At 42.3% G+C, this 27,811-nt stretch overlaps 1 protein-coding gene across 1 annotated transcript in view; it reads right to left on the reverse strand.

Moving 5' to 3' along the window:
• LOC142483962 (protein inscuteable homolog) overlaps positions 1 to 27,811 on the reverse strand; it is a 94,416-nt gene that overhangs the window by 23,356 nt on the left and 43,249 nt on the right. Inside the window, exon 2 of the mRNA XM_075583881.1 lies at positions 23,123 to 23,217. Coding sequence (XP_075439996.1) covers positions 23,123 to 23,175 — 53 coding nt within the window. The 5' untranslated portion in view covers positions 23,176 to 23,217. The remainder of the gene's footprint in view (positions 1 to 23,122; positions 23,218 to 27,811) is intronic.

Raw genomic sequence — 27,811 nt, forward strand, 5'->3', positions numbered from 1 at the left:
CCTACTTGTCAGGTAGATCCCAACATGTGTCCATCTCAGGCTCTAACTCCAACCCCTTGGATACCTGCGGTGTTCTGCACGTGTTCTGGGGCCCCTACTCTTCTCAGTGTTCATCAATGATCTTTCTACAGCTTGTAAGGGAGCTTCAATACACATGTATGCAGAAGACAATCTTATATGCACACAGCCCTAACCTCTCCGACCTTGAACACACACTTCAATCTGACTTTTTGAGACTTGAACGTTGGATTTCCTAAAACAAGCTGTTTCTTAACACTGACAAGACAAACAATTGTATTTGGGACCAAGGCTACATTTTAAAGCCAGATATAATTTCAGAACCAACGCTAATACCACCCTAGCACCTGTTACTAGTTTTAAATACTTGGGCATATGGTTTGACTCCCTTTTAACATTTGGGATGCACATTGATTCACTGAGATCCAAAACCTATGCCAAACTAGGTGTATTTTATAGGAACAAATCCTCCCTAAGTCCGCTGGCCAGAAAGCGTATCGTACAGCAGATGCTAATGCCAATTATCGAATTTATGGACATAGTATACAGCTTGGCACCCCAAACCCACCTTAGCAAACTTTATACCCTCTACAATTCAATATGCCGTTTTGTTCTCCAATGGAACTAATGTACAACACACATCACTGCGAAATGCTCAAAGAACTAGATTGGTCATCACTCGAGTCTAGGTGCAAAGTTCATCTTTCCGGTCTTGCCCGCAAATACTTTCTGGGCAAACTACCCATCTACCTGAACAAGCTCCTCACCCCTACCACATGCAGCACTTATCATCTGAGATCTGACTTCAAAAGGCTGTTCATGGTCCCAAGGCTCAACAAAGTATCCGGCCGCTCCTCCTATTACCGTTCCCCCCAAAACTGGAACAATCTACTGGAGACTCACAGCCGCCATCAGTCTAAGTTCTTTCAAAACTAAAGCTGTCTCACATTTTAATCTGGTCTGTAACGGTTACATACATCTATAATATATATTATCTCTTACTGTGCATGCAATGTCTTCTATATAATGTATACCCTGTTCACTTATGTAACTATGTACTGTAACCATGTATTATTTGTCATCATAACTCTATGGCAAGGACATACTTGAAAACGAGAGGTAACTCTCAATGTATTACTTCCTGGTAAAACATTTTGATAAATACACAAATAAATAAAATGAAACTTGAGTATTGAATGCGTTTTATACAAATTAAAAAAACATATTGTAACCACTCAAATACTAATGCCTTTACCATTTGATTTTCTATCATTTAATCATGGTTGCATTTTTATTTTACAGTAGTATTGTACAAACTGATTATCAGCTAATTAATAAACAATTGAACAAAAGTTAAAAAAAAAAAATATTGTCCCAAAAAGAATATTGAGGGTTGCATACATTACACGATTTTGACAACTTTTAGAAATGATTGCTTGATCTTTATTATATACCGTATACCTTTGCTTTTCCTTTTTCATGCTGATCAGATACTTAATTTTTTAAGAACTGTATACTTTGGAGAAATACCTTTTCTTTAGACTTAAAAAAAAAAACACGACTTATTTTCTCAAAACTGGGCTATAAATTAATCGCTAAAAGTTTGAAATTACAGGTCCGTTCACTACATATTTTTTATCATCATACCCAAGTATCCCTTAACAAAAGTAGCATTAGTTCAGTATTCTGTAATATATCGTATTGTTGTTGGCATAGCTCAGTCCTATATTTACTCTGCTAATAAATAGATCATATAATTTATGAAACAACAATCAAAAAGTTGAAGATGTGTTATATGAGTGCCTTTACTTTAATGCAACGTGCAATATTGTGCTACAGTAGTTTGGGCTGCACTTTTAAAGCAGCTGTTATCCCAGTTCATTTTTCAACTTCAGCGTCTGAATCTGGACTGTCTGATTTCCTGGTTTCAGGAATTCAAACTGTCCATCTGTAGCATCACTGCAAATGGGGAAAATCAATATGGAAGACATCACAATGTCCTGTAAAATATTTCCCTTGGGCATTGGCTATCATGTGTGATTACATTATTTTTAATACCAGGACTTTGAAGGTGAATACACCCTGAACCAGAAGGTTGCTTGGAAAGTGTGGTTTGTTTGGTTTTGGTTGAGCTATGTGTCCAAATTATAGAGAGAGAAAAAATAAATAAAAAATCAAAATAAGCCGAACAATACAAAAATAGCATAATAACCATGAACAACTAAAGAAAATCGTAAAAACCAATTAGGAATGTAAAACAAATATAACAAAACAAATACAGGCATACCCCGCATTAACGTACACAATGGGACCGGAGCATGTATGTAAAGCGAAAATGTACTTAAAGTGAAGCACTACCTTTTTCCCACTTATCAATGCATGTTCTGTACTGCAATCGTTATATACGTGCATAACTGATGTAAATAACGCATGTGTAACAGGCTCTATAGTCTCCCTGCTTGAGCACAGCTACAGTACAGGTAGGGAGCCGGTATTGCTGTTCAGGACGTGCTGACAGGCGCATGCGTGAGCTGCCGTTTGCCTATTGGGCGATATGTCCTTACTCGCGAGTGCACTTAAAGTGAGTGTCCTTAAACCGGGGTATGCCTTTAAGTAGCAAGAAATACCCCAGGTTTTCAATTCCACTGTAGAGAGGGGCACTTTACCTGGTGTTTTGGCTCCTAATAATTTTTGAGTTTTGATTCTAAAAAGTATTTAGGAAAATAAGGTTCTGGTAGGTTCTGATTTCCCAGACCTAGTTTGCCCATCTCTAGTTAGTAGATTTTTCTGACTCACACATGGTACTGTGGCTCAGAACAGAAATACACTATAAAGCATTCTTTAAGGCTTCACATTGATCAGTTCTAAAATCAGATTCAGAACGTTTTATAAGGTTCATATACTGTTTTCGGCAAAACATACCATACCACTGAATTAATTGCTAGCCCAATTATAAAAGGAAAACATAATGATTTAGGGTTTAAAACTACTTGATAAAGATTTCTGAAAACGGTACGATTTTCTTTCCTTGCCGTCGAGATGTGATTGATTTAACAATGAATAATGTCATACAAAGTTCCAGCTTCAATGGAGCGGCACAGTTAATGAACGGCAAACACCCATGGGACTGCTACAGTATGTGATATACAGTTCCAGTAACATGTGGGAACGTGAACATCAAGTTCTAGATTTACAGATGTAGCAAGACTTTCTGTCCTCGTGACCACGGGGAAAAAAGGTGAAATTCCATTTAATGTCACAGCCCTGTGACCGCAGATTGGCCATGGCTACTAAATTGTGTTTTGTGGCTCCTGAAGTACTTTTCAGTAATGCTAGGGGTTGCTAGTGTGTAAGCTAAATTCAATGTGCTGTATTCTGAGGTTATTGCAACAGTAATGCCCATTTTGTATAGTTCTATGTAATGTAACTGTGGAAGTTGCTTTTTTCACCTATAACCCCAATTCACATACTTTCCATCCTAGAAGACTAAAGACTACAGACACCATCTTTATGAATTATGACATTTATTAAAGTAAATTTGAGAAACAATGTACATCGGTCAATGATTTATTACAAGATTTATTGCTTTATACAATTACATAAATAACAAAAACTTCCACAAAATAATGCAATCTTTTTCCACCAACGTGCCTTGTCTGTCTCTTGTTCAGCTACACCTGTAAGATCATTTAGAAATCACTGCATAGCTGAAACACTGAGGGTCCTATTCTATAAGGCTCGATAAACCACTTATCGAGGCATTTTTGGCCAAAATGCCTACTGCTATTCTGTAAGCCTCGATAAGTGGGCGATAAAGGCAGGAATCGCCAATTTTTCCTGACGTCCAAAACACATCGGCGGGTGAGCGGCGATAAGCCAGTTATCGGCAGGTTCTGAAACTCGTGCAATTCTAGTAGCCTTTATTAGTTTATCAAGGCTAATCGTGGCTCTAGAATAGCGAGTTTCTCCATAATCTTCACGCCTGGAAAAGATGGCGTCAGGCTGCGGAGAAGCTGCAGAGACGGCGGCGAGAGAGGGACTTGCATTTTCCTGCATCGGATTGATACCCATTAATACCGGCACCGGAGTCCCCCGGCATGAATCCCATGCAATAAAAATGCATTTACAGGCAACTTCATTACCTTAGCGGCTATCCGCTAAGGCAATGAAGGGGTTAGCTACCAGTGCCATGTTTATTGTGGGTAGAGGGGGTGAGTGAAGGTGGTATTTGGCCCTGGGTGGGTGTTTAGGCCTTGGGGGGGGTGGGAGGGGGGGGCTGTGGGTGGAATTAACCCCTTCATTACCTTAGCAGTTAATACCGCTAAGGTAATGAAGGAGTTAACCCCTCCTGCTACCACCCGGTAGGCCTAAACATCCATCCTTGGGGCTAGTACCCCCTTCACCCAATCCCTCTACCCACAATAAACAAAAATACACACAACAACCCCTACTAAAAGGGTGAATTTTATGGGGTGGATTTGGATCTGCCTGGGATCGGCCGGTTACTTTTGGTTCGCAGATTTCCCTGAATCAATGTGAAAATGGGCAATTCGTCTTTCCGAAAACAAAATTATCACGGTCAATCTAATCCGCGGATTCCGCAATCCGTTAAGAACCCGTTGGTGCGCTTTAACAATCCGTGCAAAGTGTTGCAAAAATCCCTGCGAACTGTATCCAATGGCGGTTGGGGATTAATCTGCATGGATTGAAAATGGAATAATCCGTCAACGGATTTTACACCGCAGAATGGATTTTGAATGGAAAGTCTTGGAAATTTCAGGAGACGGATTTTGACAGTTTTGCCCATCTCTACTACTGAATGGAACTAATAATAATAATAACTACATGTTCTTGTATAGCGCTGCTAGTTTTACGTAGCACTTTACAGAGACATTTTGTAGACACAGGTCCCTGCCCCGTGGAGCTTACAATCTATGTTTTTGGTGCCTGAGGCACAGGGAGATAAAGTGACTTGCCCAAAGTCACAAGGAGCCGACACCTGCTTCTAACTCAGTGCCAGTCAGTGTCTTTACTCACGAAGCCACTCCTTCTCCTTGAATTATTGCTCATGCATGCAGGAGCTACAGTATAACACTAAGAGGTACTGAAAAGTCAGTTGTTACCTTAATTATACTATTATTATAAAATACTGATGTTCTGTGTCACTGGATGTGTTTTCAACATGAACTAGGTGTTGAAGTGGATAATCTGAAATAACAAGCATGAAAACCATGGTATCAGTAAAGCATTGCATGAAATCATCAACATTACTTAAGAGCATACCCAATTGACTCCAGTTCTACACTACTGAGTAGCCCCCAAATGAAATTAAACAATAAACTGTATTTAAAAATTAAAAAATAAATGTTTAATCAGTTTCGTTCACTGATTATTCCAGCTCACAGTTCCCAGGTGCTGTAATGGTCCATTAATTGTGTCTTTCACATTCCTGAATTCAGCAGTACTATATTTATACAGCTTCCCAGGTGCATCTAGAATAGTAGTCTTCAAATTGTTTAGTAAAACCTTCTTACCAAACTTTTCTGGACCACTCGGCAAAGCTTGAAAGGCATGGTGTAGGAAAATCAAATTGGCAATTCTAAATGGTTGTCCCCTGAAGCATGTAGAATATCTTTCCAAGGTTTCCTTGGGTATTATAGAAAGAAGAATGACTGCTAGTGTATCCCCAGTGACAGGGATACTTGTGTATCTCTGCCTCAGTAGTTCAGTTATCATAGGTGTGCTTTGCAAAATAGGCACATGTAACTGATCCGGGATGACACTTTCCTCCAGGATAGTCTCCTGGGTATGAGGGGTCATAGGCCCAATGTCCTCATCTCTGTATGAGCAGAACCAGGAGGGATCCTGGTTGTTCTGGACCATAGGACTGCAGGAAGGAGGCCTGCGGGGTCCAACTGGGAATCCCACCCAGGATAAAGATTGCTACAGACTGGACACAATAATTAAGCAAAGATAGGAAGCGCTCTAACAAAAATAAAGTCCAAACTTTTAGAAATATGTTGATGTGGTGCAGCTTGAACAGTTGAATTGTTCCCAATTCCCAGCAGCAACAAAAATGTTCACAATGTTCAGCGCTCCTCGTAATATGGAAGAGAAGTGAAAAAGAAAAAGAGCAATATAGTGAAGTACGTTCACAGGAAATTTCAGCATATGAAGGTGGTAAGATATGCACTTACTTAAAAGTGCCTATACCAGGCACGTAACGGTATCTTTTGAAGACAATTCACCTCCGTTTTAGCAATAACTTCAAGAGGGACTTCTTTTGTAAAAGCTTCAGCTTTATAAAAGTTCAGGTATTGATTATACACAAACCAGTGTAAAAAAAAAATAGAGACAGACCAGTTCGTGTGTTCTGCTCCGGTTTCTGTGATATCCACCGCCGATCCAGCCGGCGTTCTACGTCACTTCCGGTCTTTGGTGTTACACCGTAACTTGTCCTCCCGGCAACCCTACGCGTTTTAAAGGTGGTCCTTCTTCGTCAGGGGTAAGTATGGTATATCCTGGTGTTCCTTTCTTTTATACCCCTCTCCGCAATGTTATACGAAAACACTAAAAACCCTGGGGATAATATAACAATATAAAAATGAACTCCAAAAACACCTAAATGAGGGTAAAAATAAACTTATCCTATCTGAATCAGAATACAATTTTCTCAATATAGACAACCCCAATGTCGCAGCATATTACTTTTTAGCAAAAGTACATAAAGACCCAATAAACCCGCCAAGTCACCGCATAATATCGGGCATAAATTCAATAAATTCCAATTTATCCCAGTACTCCCCTCTGCACAGGACCAGCGTGCTAAGGGTTAACATGTGCTTGTTCTTTGTTGAATCGGCAACCCCACCCACTGGAATGTTAATGAGCCATGGGGTCACAAAGAAAAGATCTTTTTGTTCACAGACGCATCAGATTCAACCTCACCCACTCCAGCGTACATCTGCGTTGCCCCAAAGGCGCACAGCCTTTGGCGCAGCCAAAGGGCGTGAGCCGTTTGCTGCCATTCGCTGATATTAGTTGATGTTAAAGCTGCTCTATTTCTATCTGAAACTCACAAGCCCTTTATCCCCTGTACCCAATTTTCCTACTTTATCTGTCCATGAAATGTCTGTGAAGTGACTGTATAACCCTGTTCTTTTATAGTAACCATGTATTTTTTATAACTCTGTGCTCAGGACATACTTGAAAACGAGAGGTATCTCCCAATGTATTACTTCCTGGTAAAACATATATATATATATATATATATATATATATATATATATATATATATATATATATATATATATTTATATATATATATATAGACCATCAACTACAAGGATATGTTCCAAAATTAAAATCCCATATAAAAGATAGTATGCATATTATCAATTTATTGCAATCTGTAGAATGGAAAGAGGGGGATATCCTAGTGACGTGCAACGTCGCTTCTTTGTATTCAAATATAAATCATCAAAAGGGATTGGAAGCAATTAAATACTATCTTGATATGGATCTGGAACTACATAATAAATTTATACTAGGTAGCATACACTACATACTAACACATAATTATTTTATTTTTAATAATCAGTATTACCTGCAGTTAGTAGGAACTGCTATGGGTACCAGGTTTGCACCCAGTTACGCTAATCTGTTCATGGGCAAGTGGGAGGAGGATGCCTTATGGACAGGGGACGCTCTGGGTGCAGAACTGGTACTGTACAAGCGGTTCATTGATGATATTATCATCATCTGGCGCGGAGGTCAAGATAGATTAAACAAGTTTTTGGAACAAATTAATATCAACGATCTAAATCTAAAATTCTCATACCAATTTAGTACACTAGAAATACAATTTTTAGATCTTTGTGTCATTATAAATAAACATAAAATCAAAACTCGTACTTATTATAAATCAGTGGACTGCAATAGTTACATACTATCATCTAGTAACCATCACAATAGATAGTTTAACAATATCCCTAAAGGGGAATTTAAGAGAATTAGGCGTAATTGCACAGATGATGGTGACTTACCAACCGATTTGTGGAAAGGAAATATAATAATGAACTTATTGTAAATGCAAAATTAGAAGCTTTAAATACAGATAGAGATGACCTATTGAAAAATAAAAAAAATTAAAAGTAATACATTTGATGAAAATACAGTAACATTCATTACACAATTTAATTCAGAATATAAAAAAATAGAAAATATCCTAAAAAAACACCACCATATCTTACAAGAAGATCCTTTATTATGTGATATTATAACAGAAAAACCCAATATAATATACAAAAGGGCAGATAACATTAAACAACGTATTGCCCCAAGTATCCCTAAGGGAGAAACAAAAACTAATAACTGGCTTAACAAATACCTACCATTAGGTTTCTACAAATGTGGCAAATGCATTTATTGCAAAAGCAGCTGCCCAGGAAAAGAATTTACATCAACTCAAACGAAGGAAACTTTCAAAATGAATCAATGTATAAACTGTAATAGTAAGGGAGTTATATACCTCTTGGTGTGTCCCTGTAACTTACAGTACATTGGACGCACCAAGAGGTGTCTAAAACAACATATACACTGGCGACACACTTTATTCGAGCTCGGCTAGTCCCACGAATTCGGGTATACCCGGGTGTATTGAGGTTTGTGACTGTTTTCTGCCCGAGTGCATTGAGTTATTTTCCGGCAGGGATTGAAGCATTTTATTCCCGCTGGCTGCAATACTGCACAGTATATATATATATACTGCATTACAATTCATGAATTTATGCCATCTGGTAGACACGCGAAGCATTGCAGCCTATTAAATCCTAATCATTATCATTTAACAGATCAGCCGCCCGTCAGCCAGGCATGAACCCAGGCTGGGAAGGCAAATGCAACGGGGCTTGTCAGAGGTGAGGAGCGGCGCATTCCAGGTATCTGCCAGGTACATACTGGGTATTTGCTCGAATAAAGTGTGTCGGTGCAGTAGGAGAACATTATTTAAATATTAAAAAAGGTCTGGAAACACACAAGTGTTTCAAACCACTTTAAACAATACCATTCATGTAACCCAGAGGGTCTAAGATTTATGGGAATTGATAAGATTGAATTAACTAATAGAGGGGGAGATCTGGTCCAGAAAATATCCCAAAAAGAAACGCTATGGATTCATAAACTAAAAACACTAATACCTACAGGACTAAACATTAATATCGATCTGGGATGTTTTCTCACATAGGAATTCTCATAGTTCTTTATTCATATAAGATCTTTCTTGAATGACCTTATTTTTCTACAAATTATTTTTCTACAAATTGTTTCGGGATTCACTATATAACACAATTTTAACTAAATAATTCACTGTATAACACAATTTTAATTAAATAATTCATTATATGTTAATGTCACATCCGCAGCTACTCCGGTCACGGACCGCCCCGCTGACGCGTCACACGGCGTTCCTATGCGCACACGCACGGCTAGGGCAGTACACGCACGCTCAGTGAGAAGCTGCCAGCACCTCCCACTGGGAGGGAACTCGGCCGTCCACCTGCGTGACGTCAGCGCTCCGCGACGCGCATCGTGCACGCGCGCGGGTTGCTCGGCAACCAAGGCAATCACCAGGAAAGCATGACCTGCAGGCTGTTTCTAATTACTGCTACTCGGACACCATTGGAGGACCGGATCACACCCCTGCAATGTAATTGGATCCTCCCTGCATATATACCTGTTCCTGTCTGGCATTCCTTGCTGAGCATAAACTCCTGTTTATGCATTGTGCTCACCGCTGCTGTTTTGTGTTGCTTGAACTTTGCTTGGCCTGACCTGTCTGTTTCCTGATTACTTGAACCTGGCTGTTCTTTGGACTCCTACCTTCTCCAGCACTTTGAACCCGGCTTCGCTCTCGACCATTCTACCTTCTATTACCCTGGACCTTGGCTACGGAAACCTACTATCCTCTACTCTCCAATCCCGGATCACGGCAAGTACCCTGACTACCCTGACCTCTCCAACCCTACGACGCGGTACGACTTGGACTACGCATTCCGGACAGGACTGCGTGGTTGTGGGTCGGTGCCTTTCTATCCCCACCTCAGCCCCGCGGTCTTCCGTCCTGTTTGTGGTGAGCGCAGCGTGACAATATGCTCAGCCCAACAAACATGGACGCCGCTGAGGTGGCCCGACGCCTAGACACACATGAGGAATGCTTCCGGCAACTTACCGGATCATTCACGCTTAAGGAACAACTAGTCACCCAACTCAAACAAGACGTAGATACCCTTACCGAGCAAGTTAGACGCCTGACCGTATCTACAATCAACGCCGCGCCACTTGCAACCATTCCCGCACTCACGACACATACCACTGAGCCAAGATTACCTACGCCCAACCGGTATGCTGGGGACCCCAACGGTTGCCGAGGGTTCCTGAACCAGTGCTCCATACAGTTTGAGTTACTTCCCTCGCACTTCCCTTCCTCACGATCAAAAGTTGCATACATACTCTCCTTGCTGACGGACGCCGCTCTAGCCTGGGCATCCCCTATCTGGGAGCAACGCCCCGATCTGACTTCAAACCTCGCCCTCTTCATCGTCGAGTTCAGAAGGGTGTTTGACACCCCAGGGCGTAAGGTTACCGCCGCATCTACTCTGCTTAATATTTCCCAGGGAGACCGGACTGTGGCTCGCTATGCCCTGGATTTTCGGACGGTGGCGACGGAGACCGGCTGGAACGATGAGGCCCTATCTGCAGCCTTCTGGCAGGGTCTGTCCGAACGTCTGAAGGACGAACTGGCATCTCTTGATCGCCCTGCTGGATTGGAGAATCTGATAAACCTGTGCATCCGCATGGATCAGCGTCTACAAGAGAGAAAGATGGAAAAGAACAAACACCCTCGAGGTATACAATCTTCCTCTTTTTCCACCATAGGCCCTCTACTCTCCACAACTCCCATCCTAGACGAACCCATGCAGCTAGGAGGGACTACTCTTTCACCTGTTGAGAGGCAACGGAGAAGACGAGCGGGCTTGTGCCTCTACTGTGGCAATAACGGACACCTGGTGTTCAACTGTCCCATTAAACCGGGAAACGCCAAAGCCCAGTGAGTATAAGGAGGATCACGCTGGGCACTGCAACCTTTCCTCCTCCTCAACCCTCTACTAGGATTTACCTACCTATCTCCATATCCGGTGAGACCTTCACAGTACAGACACGGGCCTTTCTGGATTCGGGGTCAGGGGGAAACTTCGTTGACCAAGATTTCGCAATCAAGAATAAGATACCGTTGGTACCCAAAGATCGACCGGTAGCCCTTGAAGCCATCGACGGACGACCCTTGCAGCCTGCGTTCATTTCCTTGCAAACTGTGCCCCTTAAGCTCACTCCGAGACCTTAACACTGGATATTATCCACACTCCCTCCACGGACGTTATTCTAGGACTCCCATGGCTCCGGATCCACAATCCAGTCGTCGACTGGACAGAGTCCACGCCTCTACGTTGGAGTTCCTATTGCTTAGAACATTGCATAGCTACTCCTAAATCGGTGGCAGGTCTGGAACTCACGGATCCTGATAGGATACAGCTACCGGAGATATATGAAGAGTTTCGCGACGTCTTTGACAAACGCCAGGCAGAGGAACTTCCGCCACATCGTGCGTACGATTGCCCAATCGATCTTCTACCCGGTACCATGCCCCCGAGAGGAGGATCATACCCATTGTCTATACCTGAGACTCAGGCTATGAGACTATATATCCAGGAGAATCTTCAGAGGGGGTTCATTCGTAAATCCTCATCACCTGCGGGGGCGGGTTTTTTCTTCGTCAAGAAAAAGGACGGAACCCTCAGACCCTGCATAGACTATCGCAGTCTCAACAAACTTACCATAAAGAACCGCTACCCCCTTCCGTTAATAACAGAATTGTTTGACAAACTCCAAGGAGCTAAGATCTTCACGAAGCTGGATCTCAGAGGCGCCTATAATCTGGTCAGAATCAGACAAGGAGACGAATGGAAGACAGCATTCAATACTCGCGACGGGCATTACGAGTACCGAGTTATGCCGTTTGGGTTGTGCAATGCCCCTGCGGTCTTCCAAGACTTTGTTAATGACATCTTTAGAGACCTTCTGGACCGTCATGTGATTGTATACCTGGATGATATATTAATTTTTTCCAGATCCATGCCGGAACATTCTACTCACGTCAAACAAGTCTTGCAGCGCTTAAGAGAGAACCACTTATTTGCTAAGCTTGAGAAATGCCATTTCCACCAAAGATCTACCTCATTTCTCGGCTATATTATATCGGACACTGGACTCGCTATGGACCCCAGCAAGGTCAAAGCTGTACTCGAATGGCCCTGTCCTCTCTCCCTCAAGGCTATCCAAAGGTTCCTCGGCTTCGCCAACTATTACCGGAGGTTCATTCAAGGATTCTCATCAGTAGTAGCACCCATCACGGCGCTCACTCAGAAAGGAGCTGACCCTACTAATTGGTCTAACGAAGCTCTCCAGGCCTTCGAGAGGATAAAGACGGCATTCGCCTCAGCACCCATCTTGGTACACCCAGATCCTTCATTACCATTTTCCTTAGAGGTAGACGCCTCCGATATAGCAGCAGGTGCTATACTCTCCCAGAGAAAGAATCCTCAAGCTCCACTTCACCCCTGTGCGTATTTTTCTAAAAAAATTTCCTCCGCTCAAAGGAATTATGACGTGGGTAACCGGGAGCTCCTCGCGATCAAACTGGCCTTGGAGGAGTGGAGACATCTACTGGAGGGTACGGAGACACCTGTCACAATATTAACAGACCATAAGAACCTACTGTACATTGAGGGAGCACGGCGACTCGGGTCTCGCCAGGCAAGATGGTCCTTATTCTTTACACGCTTCAACTTCCTTATTTCATATATCCCAGGCTCTAAGAACATTAAAGCCGACGCGTTGTCTCGACAGTTCCTGGTAGAGGATAGCAAGGTGGAACAGCAGGAGACCATTCTTCCATCCACTTGCATTGTGGCAGCCAGTACTTTCAGCGCCTTGCCTGATATTACCAAGGCTCAAAACAACATCCCAGCAGGACTTAAGGTTCCAGAGGATCGTTTGTTCACTCCACTTCTTTACCAGAGGAGAGTCATGGAGTGGGGACATTCATCCAAGACAGCTGGTCATCCTGGCACCAAAAGAACTACTGAGCTCATCGAACGCACGTTCTGGTGGCCTAATATGCGGAGAGACATACAAGCTTTTGTATCTTCATGCGCTATTTGTGCACGGAACAAGACACCACACAACAGACCTGCGGGTCTCCTTCATCCATTACCCATCCCAGAACGCCCATGGACACACATATCTATGGACTTTATTGTTGAGTTGCCTAAATCTAGAGGCATGGACACCATACTTGTAGTGGTGGACAGGTTTTCAAAACAGGCACACTTCATTCCCATGAAAGGCCTACCCACCGCATCTATGTTGTCCGACGTTTTCATCAGGGAGATCTTCAGGTTACATGGTACTCCCCGGGTCATAGTATCTGACAGAGGATCCCAATTCATTTCACGATTCTGGAGAGCGTTCTGTAAGAGTCTGGACGTCACACTACATTTTTCGTCAGGCTATCACCCCCAGACCAATGGGCAAACTGAACGCACCAATCAGTCTCTGGAACAATTCTTAAGGTGCTTTGTGGCTGATACTCAAGACGACTGGGCAGAACTTCTTCCTTGGGCAGAATTCTCCCATAAAAATCTTCGGAATGAATCATCTCAACAATCACCGTTCATGATCAACTACGGGTTCCATCCTTCTGCACTCCCTTCTCTCATCTCGAAGTCTGGAGTCCCGGCCGCAGAGGACAAGATCCTCCACTTACAAGACTTATGGCAGAAGATCCATCTAAACCTACAACACGCTGGTAGACTACAGAAGAGACAAGCGGATAGTCACAGAAGAGAGGTCCCAGGGTACTCTGTAGGACAAAGGGTCTGGTTATCCACCAAAAACATTCGTTTAAAGGTAACTTCACCCAAACTGGCACCACGCTTCATTGGCCCCTTCCGCATCACTAAAAGGATCAACCCAGTGGCCTATCGGCTAGAACTGCCTAATTCTATGAGAATTCCCTCTGTTTTTCACTCCTCCCTTCTAAAACCATACCTACAAGACTCTTCCTCCAAGGGGCAACCTAAACCTCCACAAACTATACTGGTAGAAGGTCAACGAGAATACGAGGTACAGACTATCCTCAACTCTAGGATGTCCAGAGGAGGATTGCAATATCTCGTACACTGGAGAGGCTATGGCCCGGAAGAGAGAGCGTGGATTCCTCATCGTCAGGTACCCGGAAAAACCATTTATGCCTTCCACCGTAGGTACCCGGAAAAACCATCTCTGGGTCGCCCGGAGGTCTCCCCTCAAGGGGGGGATACTGTCACATCCGCAGCTACTCCGGTCACGGACCGCCCCGCTGACGCGTCACACGGCGTTCCTATGTGCACACGCACGGCTAGGGCAATACACGCACGCTCAGTGAGAAGCTGCCAGCACCTCCCACTGGGAGGGAACTCGGCCGTCCACCTGCGTGACGTCAACGCTCCGCGACGCGCATCGCGCACGCGCGCGGGTTGCTCGGCAACCAAGGCAATCACCAGGAAAGCATGACCTGCAGGCTGTTTCTAATTACTGCTACTCGGACACCATTGGAGGACCGGATCACACCCCTGCAATGTAATTGGATCCTCCCTGCATATATACCTGTTCCTGTCTGGCATTCCTTGCTGAGCATAAACTCCTGTTTATGCATTGTGCTCACCGCTGCTGTTTTGTGTTGCTTGAACTTTGCTTGGCCTGACCTGTCTGTTTCCTGATTACTTGAACCTGGCTGTTCTTTGGACTCCTACCTTCTCCAGCACTTTGAACCCGGCTTCGCTCTCGACCATTCTACCTTCTATTACCCTGGACCTTGGCTACGGAAACCTACTATCCTCTACTCTCCAATCCCGGATCACGGCAAGTACCCTGACTACCCTGACCTCTCCAACCCTACGACGCGGTACGACTTGGACTACGCATTCCGGACAGGACTGCGTGGTTGTGGGTCGGTGCCTTTCTATCCCCACCTCAGCCCCGCGGTCTTCCGTCCTGTTTGTGGTGAGCGCAGCGTGACAGTTAATCACTTAAATAATTTATTATATGTTAAATCACATAAATTTATAAAATTATATATTATGCAATTATTGGTTAACTTAAAATAACTAATTCACATGTATGTAATAGTTCACATAAATAATGATTCAAATGTATCACTTTAAATATGTATAAGTTAATTAGTAACACTATAATACAAGCATAAACTTCCTCACATATTTTTAAGTAATACAGGCATACCCCGCATTAACGTACGCAATGGGACCGGAGCATGTATGTAAAGCGAAAATGTACTTAAAGTGAAGCACTACCTTTTCCCACTTATCGATGCATGTAATGCACTGCAATCGTCATATACGTGCACAACTGATGTAAATAACGCATGTGTAACAGGCTCTATAGTCTCCCCGCTTGCGCACAGCTTCGGTACAGGTAGGGAGCCGGTATTGCTGTTCAGGACGTGATGACAGGCGCATGCGCGAGCTGCCGTTTGCCTATTGGGCGATATGTACTTACTCGCGAGTGTACTTAAAGTGAGTGTACTTAAAGCGGGGTATGCCTGTAATAAGCTGCGATCAGAATATCATTACTATCAAAATTGTCTTTCAAATTGTTTTTTTGGTATATCTTCATATTAGAACATTTATTTTTAGATATATGTATTTTATTTCATTGTAATATATAAATGGTCCTATATGCTTTCTTTATATGTTACCTCATCTGCGCATTTAAAAGTTATAATTAAAGTTTTTCGTATAACATTGCGGAGAGGGGTATAAAAGAAAGGAACACCAGGATATACCATACTTACCCCTGACGAAGAAGGACCACCTTTAAAACGCGTAGGGTTGCCGGGAGGACCAGTTACGGTGTAACACCAAAGACTGGAAGTGACGTAGAACGCCGGCTGGATCGGCGGTGGATGTCACAGAAACACACAAACTGGTCTTTCTCTATTTTGTTTTTACACAAAAGCTGAAGCTTTTACAAAAGAAGTCCCTCTTGAAGTTATTGCTAAAACGGAGGTGAATTGTCTTCAAAAGATACAGTTACGTGCCTGGTATAGGCACTTTTAAGTAAGTGCATATCTTACCACCTTCATATGCTGAAATTTCCTGTGAAAGTACTTCACTATATTGCTCTTTTTCTTTCTCACTTCTCTTCCATATTACGAGGAGCGCTGAACATTGTAAAAATTATTACAGACTGGACACAGCCTGTTCCCCCGGAATCAGGGCTCCTGACTTGCTGAAGGAGCTACATGGAGACCCTGTGAAGGAATCCCTGCAACATACCACATAGAACTAAAAACTATACTGCTGTGCCTAAAGACAGTTTGTTTGCATATGATAGTGCATGTTTTTGGGCTGGTAACCAGCTTAGCTGGCAGCCCGTTAGGTTTAGTCCCTGGTGGACACGCCGGCGCACACAACGGCGTGCATGCCACAGCGCAGCCCTTTATGGGGCAGGCCCAAGTGGCTGCGTGTGTAGGCGTGCAAAGCGCTGTGACGCGTACGCTAGCAGGGATGACAAGAATTCTGTCTTCCCGTGCCGCAACGCAGTCACGTGGTCGGTGTGCAGCCAATGGCAGGGCAGATATGCCCTGTCATGGCCGTGCCCCCTGTCATGTCCCTTCCCCCCCTAGAGCTCCCTTACAGACCGCCGATCGTGGCTGTAGTCTCTACACGTGTCGCCATGCCGCCAGGCGCGCGTGCAGCAGGGAGGACTGGGTTCGTAGCCTTAGAAACAGCAGACGTAGTGAGTTATTTTCCCTAAAGGGAATAGGTGTTTATTTTAGGATTTGGTTTTGCTTAAAGGGACAGTGCCCTTAATGTTTAGTTGTTTTGTGGAGAATAAACCACCACAGTTAAGCTTTACCTACTGTCTTAGCATCTTACTGACCTCGCTCGCTTACAGGCCACTCCATCACACAATGCCATGCTATCCTTGAACAAGGCACCAGTTAAACTTAGACTGAAGCTCAGTCCTTGATGGGTTGTGCCGAGTCTGAAGTAGGACAGCTGGGTCCGAGTTGGGATGCACTGGGGCCGATATCCAGTGAGCTGGGTTTGGAGTAGGGTAAGCTCGGTCTGAGGTTGGGTGAGCTGTGCCTGGCATTGATTGGGGTGGGTCAGGCTTCAGTTGGGGTAGGCCCTGTCATGATCTCCATGGACTTTGTCATTACATCCGCTAGTTACAAGGGGAAAAAAGGAACGTTTAGTGTAGCTGCTTGTTTGCAGAGAATACTTTTCTACTGTAATATTTATAATAATAACAGTTTTATAACACCTAGGCAATTTTACACGGCTATACTTACTTGGTGTACTTACTTACCAGCTTTCCTGTGATTACAATAGTTTTTGCAAGTTTCTTCCATATTGGTTGCACAGTCTTGCTCTGCATAATTGTGGATGCTTCCACTGGGTTTTCTGTGCCTACTGAATTATTAACACAACTGATTTTCAGAGTCACAGGTCATCTGTTATTATCAGCAAGATTCCTGCGCCTACTTATGGTTCGAATTGCTGTTACTGGTACAGCACAAAGCGTCCTTTTTTGCGTCCGTAGAAGTTAGATTGATCCATCTTAGAAGCAAAGAGCGATGTAGCAGAAGAGTTCTGATCTAGATCACCCTTTTTATCTGGTTGTCTGCTACTACAATTATTTGGTACCTTTATGTACAGCTGATGTGGTCATACCAGTGCTAGCAGTTAAGAATATGAATGAATGACTATTGTGAAAAGGTGTTTAAAAGCTGGTAACCTCATTGGCTGGGGCAACGTTCATACTTACCAGATGTAAATGTAAGGTAGGGCTGAAATTTGGATTAATTGTCTTTTGTGGCACGGTGTCAAAAGTAGGCGTCCTATTACAGCATACTTACAACTGTATCAAACGTGCATTATGAAGCCTGACTAAAAACTAAATTGTATATTTGAAAGACCAACAATGACCCTAAAACTTTTCAGCACGAGGGACACATCGTATATTCTACACATTTTCGCGGGCCGAAGAATACAAGTTTTATTCGGATCTTTTGGAGGTAATCAGCATGATATGATTCAGAACGAAACAGAAATGTGACAATTACAAAGAAAGGACGCCGCGCTTAAACTGGGAAATGATATGTAATGAGCAAAACTATATACTGTATATGACATGTTGCTGTGGGCCGAATAAAATCTTGTGGGGGGCCGGATGTGGCCCCCGGGCCATAGTTTGGAGACCCCTGTACTAGATGATTGCTATATTATATATACTGTAATTATATTATATAAATGATATAATTATCTTTGCTATACTATAGATACTGCTGCTTAAACAACCAGACAGGTTACTGTACAGGAAAGAGAGCCTTCTACAAATATAAGTCTTTGATTAGAATGACAAAATCTGTAGAAGCATGGCAGTTTAATGTGGGATTTGATTAGATAACTTAGTTAACAGAAAGCAATAACCAAGTACAGTACTGTATATAGTGGCATTTAAAATGTGTGAGCCCTTATTCCAAGAAATTCTGAAAAGCCAATAAGGATCTGAATCATCTATTCATTTCTTTAAACGGCAGCAGTTTAGTAAAGGTGACGGCGAGATTTATGTGCTCAGAAACTAGAGGAGGTCTCTAGAGGCTCAGTCAGCAGAACTTTATTTAATTTAGTAAAGGACAATACATCTTACCCTCTTACCCTTTGTTTAATGCAGCAAATTACTTTGGAGATTTGTAAAAAGAAGCAAGATTTCTATTTGCTATTGAAATATTATTAAATGCTTAAAGTAGATTGTGCCAAATTGATTTCATCTGTTATTTGTGTTGTGGGGAAGTAAATCTACCCCAGGTTTCTGTCCTTTGTTTCCGAACCTACTGTAGCATAGATTTCTGTTGTCTGATTAACTGTGCATTTCTAATCTGCCCTTGGCCTAATTGTTCCTGTCCCCTTTCTTTAAGAGCCTGCAGCTCTTCATTCTTTCCCTTGACGTATTCTGTCAACTCAGAATTTTCTTTTTTCCATCTTAAATTTTCTCTTTTTTCAGTCTCTGTACTATTCAGGGCTTCCTTGCAGTCCACCTTCCATTTTTGCACATCTGCTTGGAGGCGGGCTGTCTCCTGGCGTGAGACTTCCATCTCCAGGTTTAAGTTCTGAAGCTCCTTCTGAGAGGCTTTGAGATCTAAGTTAAGATGTAGGATAGTTTTCCTTGAAATGTCCAGCTCCTCAGTGAGACTGTGTAGTTCCTTTCTGGAAACTTCCAGGTCTGTGCGGCAGCTGTTGGTCTCATGATGTGAGGCATCAAGCGCTATACGAAGAGTGTGAACCTCTTGCTGGAAGACTGTCATCTGCTTCAGTGCCTCCTCATACTTCCGCTTTAGCGTAGCCACCATTTTAACAGATTGGCTCTGCTTTTCATCCATGGCGGAGATAGTAGCCTTTGCAGTAGCTAGCTCAGTCTTGAGATCCTCCAATTCGGTCTTGGCCGCAGAATAAATTGCGAGCACAGTCTTCTGTAGCTCAGCATTATTTTTTCTCTCTCTTCCTAATTCTTCACAGAGCAGATCACAGTCATGCCTGGCAATTTTCAGGGCGTCTTCAGGGCTGGTCAAGGGATCGTCACTCACTGGTTCCGGCTCCGCTTCCCTGGGATGACGAGTTGAGGGTTCCTCACTGTTGGCACTGGACAGACACTTCTTTGGGGTACACGACTTCTGCCTTGGGCCCTCTGGATATTCGGTTAACCGTGGGATGAATTCTCCATTTTCTCTAGGCTGCAGGGCAACTCGGTCCCCCTTTTCCTCCACAGGATCTGCGGACGTGTCTGTTCCTTCCACGGTAAGTGAAGAACTGCTTTTCTTTTTCTTCCTTTTTGATTTGGATGACACCGTCCCTTCAGGGATACTGGGGTCTCCATCTTCATTTAAAGTTTTAGCAGCTTCATTATATACGCCAGGCTTTTCTTGCAGCTGCTTTAGCTGACAGAAATATTCGGTGATACACTGCTCCCACTCTGTCTCCTGCTGATCATATTCGTCATCAAAGGGAGCGGTCTTTTCTGTTCGTGCCGAGTTCAGGCACCCCCACCATTCTCTAACTAACTGGCTAACTGACTAATTAATTTAGGAGGTGTGTCTCAATTGGAACATCTCAGGGGAGTGTCTCTAACTTTGAATCATTACAAGACAAAGCCAGATACAGATTGGCCCACACACAGCAGGGGGCGTTCCAATCAATATCCACACCTTTGATTGACAACCTCAGGTTGCAAGGCCCGCCCCTGTATATGGCTACATATTCAAGGCTGAATACACATACAGGCCTTTTGAAGGAATTAACCTTTCCACTTGCCTGTTCTAACAGGACTGACAGAGGAAAAGCCCCAGAACAAGAAGTAACTGCCGGGAGGCCATGTTACACAAGCTTTCGAGAGTTCTCTCTCTTCCTCAAGTCAGCAATACTGATTTGCAAAGATTCCAATGAGCTTAACACAGATGTAAAAAATAGAAAAACAGTTCCGTGTCACACTGTCCCTTGCATCCATTTATTGCCCTGTCTGTTTATTCCTTCTCTGCATCATCTGCCATAGGGGCCTATTCACTAAAGTTCGATACATTCATTGCAGTTCCGAGGGGGTTAGCATGTTTGTCCCGAGCGCTATGAAATTAGTGTAAAAACGGTATTCACTAAGACAAAATCGCAGGAGTAAAAGCAGTATTACAATCCTATTTTTCATTGAATATCCCTAAAAGCTCTAGTGAAAACATTCTAATAGCTTATACTTTACTGAGAGCACTCCAGTTAGTTTGTCTAGGTGAGTCCCATTATACCTTGAGGGGTTAGACCATCCTTAAACGTATGGGGAAGCGGAACCCTGGGGAAAGATGAGGGGGCAAGGCATGTGGGGAAAGGAGGGGGGAGGGGTGGAATCATGGGGGGGGGGGGAGAAAGAGGGGAAAAAAAGAAAAGGGGGGAAACGGGGGCAGGAAGGGGGGAATTGTTTTAGTGTGCAATTATTCTAATAAAGCCTTTTTTGTTTAATCATCGGATTCGAAATTGGAGTTTGGCTGAACGCTGTGGCGCCGGATTCCTCCCTGTTTACCCATATGACATGGTCCCCTATAAGCTGATGCTTGCTTTTGAGCATAGCCTAGGTTAAGATGCATAGCCATAGCACAGACAGCTGTTTCGACCTTAATGGGTCTCATCAGTGTGAGGTAGGTTTGCAAATGAAAGCTTGGGATAGGTTTCACCACACACACACACACACACACACACACACACACACACACACACACACACACACACACACACACACACACACACACACACACACACACACACACACACACACACACACACACACACACACACACACACACAATAGAAAAAAACTGCAGCCTGTAAGAGCTGCATGGAGATGCTGCATCTCCATGCAGCTCTTACAGGCGATCATGCATATATGTACATATACACATACACATATACACATACTGGCACCCCATACCGGGGTCTGTATCTCGGGGCGTAGTGGGTCTCCGAGGCTGAAACCAATGTGGTTCAGCTCAGGAGACCCCCTGCTCATGTACACTATTATTAAAATCCATCTTTTTAATGCACGATCGCCTGTAAGAGCCGTGCATGGGAACGCAGCGTCTCCATGCAGCTCATACATGCTGCAGTTGTTTCTATCAGCTATTGTGCTATAGAATTTATAGTGCGATAACACTGATACAAAAAGCAGGTCGCACGATAGTGCATTTTTTTAATTGGCCTTAATAAAATGCCGTTCACCTTAGTGAATCCCGCTTTTGGCTTCATGTCTTATAGCGCGATAAAAAAAATGCATAGTTGGATGCAAAAGCACTGATGTTATCACTGCTTTGTGAATAGGCCCCAGTGTCTCACCAATTTATTATCCTGATTGCCGAGAATAACCCCTACCTACTTATTTGATTATTTCTGTGATTAATGTTTTAACTATGTACCCATTAAGCATTATATTTGATATCTTTCTGTGGTGTGCATTCAAGTGAATTGCATGTTGGGGGACTCTTCGGAAGCCCTCTCTCTTTCTTCTACACCTTTTTACAAACAACCCACAATATCTTAATCACAAGATAATTTTTTTCACAGTGTCCACGACCCATCCACTCAGGATGTTGATCCATGGATAAATCTGATTTAAATATTTGGAGTCAGGAGTGAATTTCCTTTCCCCCCTCTGAGACAGCATTGGATGATATGTCACTGGAGTTTTTTGTTTGCATTCCTCTGGATCAAAATACTGCAAATATACAGTAAATATAGGATAAGTAGCTGTTGTCTAAATTTAGCATAGATTGAACTTGTTGGACATACGTCTTTTTCCAACCTCATCTATTATGTAACTGATACCGTATTTATCACGTGAAAAAATACTGTGTGCATTTCAATGGAGAGAAAGGGGGAAGTCATTATAAATTAGACTACATATGCTGCACTCCCCTTTTCATTTGCACTCATGTAATATATAAGTCAACAGTTGCACTTTTTCAAAATAATTGTTAAACGTCCACGGAGAGATTGCTCACTGCCAGTGGATGCCATGGTCAGGTTTCCATAACTTCCCCCAAAAGCGCGAGGATCTGGCGACATCTGTACAATAACATCAATTCAAGTTCAGAAATACATTTTCCCCTTGTAAAACAAAAGGAGTACATTTTGCTGAGGAATTCATTTTGTTTGACTCAAAGATTAGAATTTGAGATACACTGTAGGGAACCAATAAGAGTTCTTGATGTATAGTCCATAACAGGAAGCGGCCTGCTAACCATGTCTGTATTTCTGACCTACAGTATGAGGAAAGATGAAGCCCAATGGCTTTGGACGTTGGACATTCCAAATGGGAGACAAACAGTGGTGATTGATACTTTCAACTCAATGTCTCCTTTTTACAGTTAACAAAATGCAGCTGTACTTACCGTTGAACTGGCAGTAAGAGGGCGTTGAAAAGACTGCCATCTTGAAAAGCCATAATTTACCTGACTCAAGATCTACTTTATTCATTGGACGCTCTCTGAAAGGAAAGAAAAATGAGAGATCACTTTTAGACTAGATTAAAAATAAAACCGGGTGGCAATAAAATAGGAAACGCTCTTTAAGTATCACTAGATACTAGAGTGTTAGTTAAACTGCTAGGTTATACAGTGAGCTGAGTGGAGTTAGGTAGGTACACACATTTATAATATAGAGTACAGTAACCCTGGATTATTTAATCGAACGGCACACCTGTGAGCACATAACTTGTATGTGACAAGGGTTAATATACAGAGCAATTTATCTGACCCAATCTTCACCTGTGCATGGTCTCTCAAATGAAATCTCCCCTCAATCCGTCACAATATTTCTTTAACCATTGCCTGGTGGCAAAGAGTTATCAAAAATGTAATTTGCAGTCTTTGGTCCTCTGCCTTGCAAACTGGAAAAGAGCACCTTTCTGGGAGGGTCCTTACCTACCTCTTTCATCAATCTCTCTTGGTGACATTATTATGGCTAAAGGCAAAAAAGGTTTTTAAAAACTGCCTGAATATATATCCCTATGTAGCGAAGCTCAGGTCCCATATTAGGGATACGCTCCATGTCATCGACTCCATCTCGGATATCAAATGGAAATCGACTTACTTATGGGCCACGTGTGACGTGGCATCACTCTATACTTGCATCGACCATGCTAGGGGGATTGAGGCCATTAGATATTGGCTAGACAGGGACTTATCATTCCCAGAAAAACACAAGCACTTTATTTTACAAAGCATTCACTTCATTTTAACTCACAATTATTTTTTATTTGAAGACAACTATCACTTGCAAATCTGTGGAACGGCCATGGGCACGAGGTTCGCCCCTAGCTACGCAAACCTCTTCATGGGTCACTGGGAGGAGACTCACATCTGGCAAAACAACTCGCTTGGGGCGGGCCTTGTGTATTATGGCCGCTTCATAGATGATATTATTATTATTTGGGATGGTTTAGGGTCGGTTCTTTCTAGCATTCTAAGTTCCTTCAACAGTAATCAATTTGGACTTAATTTCACCTTTGAAATTGATGCTGTATCTGCTGTCTTTCTTGATTTAGTCCTCACTTCAGATTCAGACTTAAACATTATCACATCCACGCACTTTAAGTTTGTGTTTGTAAACAGCTATGTTCATGCGTCCAGTAATCACCATAAACAATGGCTCAACAACATCCCTCTGGGCCAGTTTCACAGGATACGTAGGAACTGTACCAGGGATGTTGATTTTCATAGCCAATCTGAATCACTTGGAGAGAAATTCTTATCCAAGGGCTATGATCCGGGTCTGGTCTCCGACTCCCTCAGCAAGGCCAGCTCTCTAGACAGGTTGGCCTTACTGAATAAATCCAAATCAAAAACAGATAAAAGGGTACGCTTGAGTTATGATGCTCCAAATGAATCCACTAAGACTGATTTATCAACTGTGAGGTTTATAACAACATATAATCAGTCTTTCAGATCTATTAATAGGATTCTTAACAACCATTGGAGCATCCTCAAGTGGGATCCACATTTGGGGTCCATCCTGCCAGAGAGAGCATCTATAGTCTACAGGAAGGCTAGAAACATTAAGAGCATTCTGGCTCCTACTAAACTCAGGTCAGTGAAATCATCCAACCTTCCGAAACATGGAGGCCTCTTGGGTAATCATCCATGTGGACGCAGTCGGTGTATAACTTGTAGGCATCTCCTAAATAAATCTCAATTTTTTTCCCCCAGCAGAGGGACCACACATTTAATAACTAGTTTTATAAATTGTCTTAGTACTTATATAATTTACCTCATACAGTGTGGATGCGGTCAACAATACGTTGGCCGCACCACTAGGTCCCTCAGCACTCGATTCCTGGAGCACAGGAGAAATGTTCTAAAAGGTTTAAATATGCATAGTGTCTCTCGGCATTTCAAATCTAGACACAACCAGGATCCCAAGTCCATGACCATCATGGGACTTGAGAGCATTTCTCCTTGTGCTTTGGGAGGCGATCGCTTTAAAACCCTCTACAGGCGGGAAACGTTCTGGATCCACCAGTTGGGCACTTTGACCCATGGTGGACTGAACGAATGTTTGGATGTCAGTACACTGGTCTAGGTTTTTCCTGTGGACGCGTCTCCTTGGTCTCTGGTCTCCTCGGCTTTCCTCAGATATCCATCTGTCCGTATCCTTCCTTGATCTGTCTCAGAACTTGGAAGTTGATATCTGCCATCTTTATTTTAATTTATTTTAATTTATTATATTTTAGTACACAGTTTCACATGTGTCATATACACATATATGTATACTTTTCCCTATATTTCTTTCATAATTATATACAAATGTGCTGGATGATAAATTAATTATATATCTTTTACTGGGGCCTTTATTTTAAGCTATGTATTAATAGTCTAATAGCCCAGTACATATTCCTTGGGTCCAAGAGTATCATCATAGGTACTAGATGTTTTATTTACACCCAGCACATTTTATTCACACCCAGCACATTTCATTCCATATTCAGCACTTTCGAATATTTAGCATATCCCACTTTTCCATTATATGTGAGAGTTGTATATTATTTAAATATAGACACATTCATTCAATCACTTATTTCACATAATTTATATTCATTCTTATTATTATTATTTTTATTAATATATTCTTTCTGGTTCTTTCTATATATATACATATTTATGTTTTTTAGGACAACATTTTTTAGACCTTCATATACATCCTTCAGTATATACATATAGTTTAAGTATTAATCAACATATCCATTCCCATGATAGAAGCTCTTCCCTTCCATGTTTAGGGGAACACCTACAATTCATTATAATGTTCTTATTTATGATCTATAACCCTATTATAGATCGATTATACTTTTAGGTTCATACTCATTTAGGCATTGTTTTCATATATGTCATCTGTTCACTGTCTGTTATGTTTAGAATTATGATCAAACGTTATGATCACATATCCATATGGAGATATTCCTATGTTTAACTATCACATATATAGCCTTCAGTTTGCTTGATTAATTATTTCAATTATGGTGTATATATATATATTTTTTAATATGGCAGGTTTTTAATGTTTAATTATATATTTAATAATCTTTTTATTAGCAATGTAGTCGATTGTATGTGGTAGATTGTGCAGCATTTGACCTCATTTATGTTCCTTCACATTCTCTTTCCCCCTTCAACTTGGACTTTTATCAATAGTCTCTCTTTTTTCACATTAATATGTTAATAGATGACTCCATCAGCTTTAACTATTGTAGTTATTCACTCCAGCTGGATCGAGGGGTGATTACGCTTACCATTAGGATATATATACTGAGTCGTCCACCCCCTCTACATTGCCCTTTGAAAAAGTCACCCGTGAGTGACGAAACGCGTCAGGGAGCGTCATTACGCAACACGCAACACGCAGAGACACTACGTCATCACGGAAGCGCAAGAACAGGCCGGTTCGAGCGCCATAACATTGCAGAGGCCTTCCAGCAAGAAGATTATTTCAGGGATCTCTGGAACGGTTTGCAGTTTCATCCACACATCCTGGACATCTTGACAGTTCGTGGATCCTTCATCCTTGAGATTGAGGGACTCTGTTATTCCCAGGGGATTTTTAAAAAATATGAGGTTCCTTTGAGGCGGACAGCCCAAGACCGGGGTACTGTCACCATAATATCCATATTTCCCCTTTAGTGGGACAGCAAACAAGTATAACCCCCAGGTTAAGACCACTTTCTAGATCAACACAGAAACAGTTTTAGTATTTTTAAGACAATTTGCAACTAAAATTAACCTCTGATGAGCTAGATTTATTCAAATACTTAAATTTTAGTCTCATGGCATTTACATGACACTGTACATCAAGGTAGTTTTTGCAACAACGGATGCATTTTCATCATTTATAAACGTATGAATGTACTTTTCCCCACTTGTCCTATTCGCACCAGTCTGCAGTAGTTACATGGTGTAGTTACATGGCATCACATGACTTTTACATAGTCACGAACGTCCCTTACATAACTGTGGAGCCAAGGGACCTTCCCTCCTGCGGTCTCCATTTTGGCCACAACTGACAGTTCTAAGCTGAGCTGCTGAGAGATGCGTCCCCAGAGAGGGGAGGGATGAGGAGGGGTCGGAAGCAGAGCCATCATGTTGTCCCTTTGAGGAGTGAAAACATGGAAAACTACTGCCTTATATCCATTGAACTGTACAACACCAAACATTGTAGCAGATTTAAACTCTATTGACAATGGGGTGAACTAGAAAGGGGGGTGGGGGGGAGGCAGAGGGAAAAGACTACATATTTCCCCCAAATACAACTGTCTGTGAAAATGAAAACAAGTACAAATATATATCACCCTAACTTTGCTAAATTTATACATTAAAAGTTCTTACCTACATAAAAGATATACTACAAACACAAACAGAGACAAACAGTGCCACATCCAATGGCAAAAATACACAGTGAAATACCTATATATCTCTTGAATAAAAGGGTAATTTAGTTTAACACTTTGGTCAAAGTGACACAATGTGACACAATGCTAGGTAAAATCCATCTCTAAATCCTCTCATTGAAACCTTTGCTGTGTGTATTAT

Source organism: Ascaphus truei, unplaced genomic scaffold, assembly GCF_040206685.1.
Source record: "Ascaphus truei isolate aAscTru1 unplaced genomic scaffold, aAscTru1.hap1 HAP1_SCAFFOLD_402, whole genome shotgun sequence".
NCBI lineage: Eukaryota > Metazoa > Chordata > Amphibia > Anura > Ascaphidae > Ascaphus > Ascaphus truei.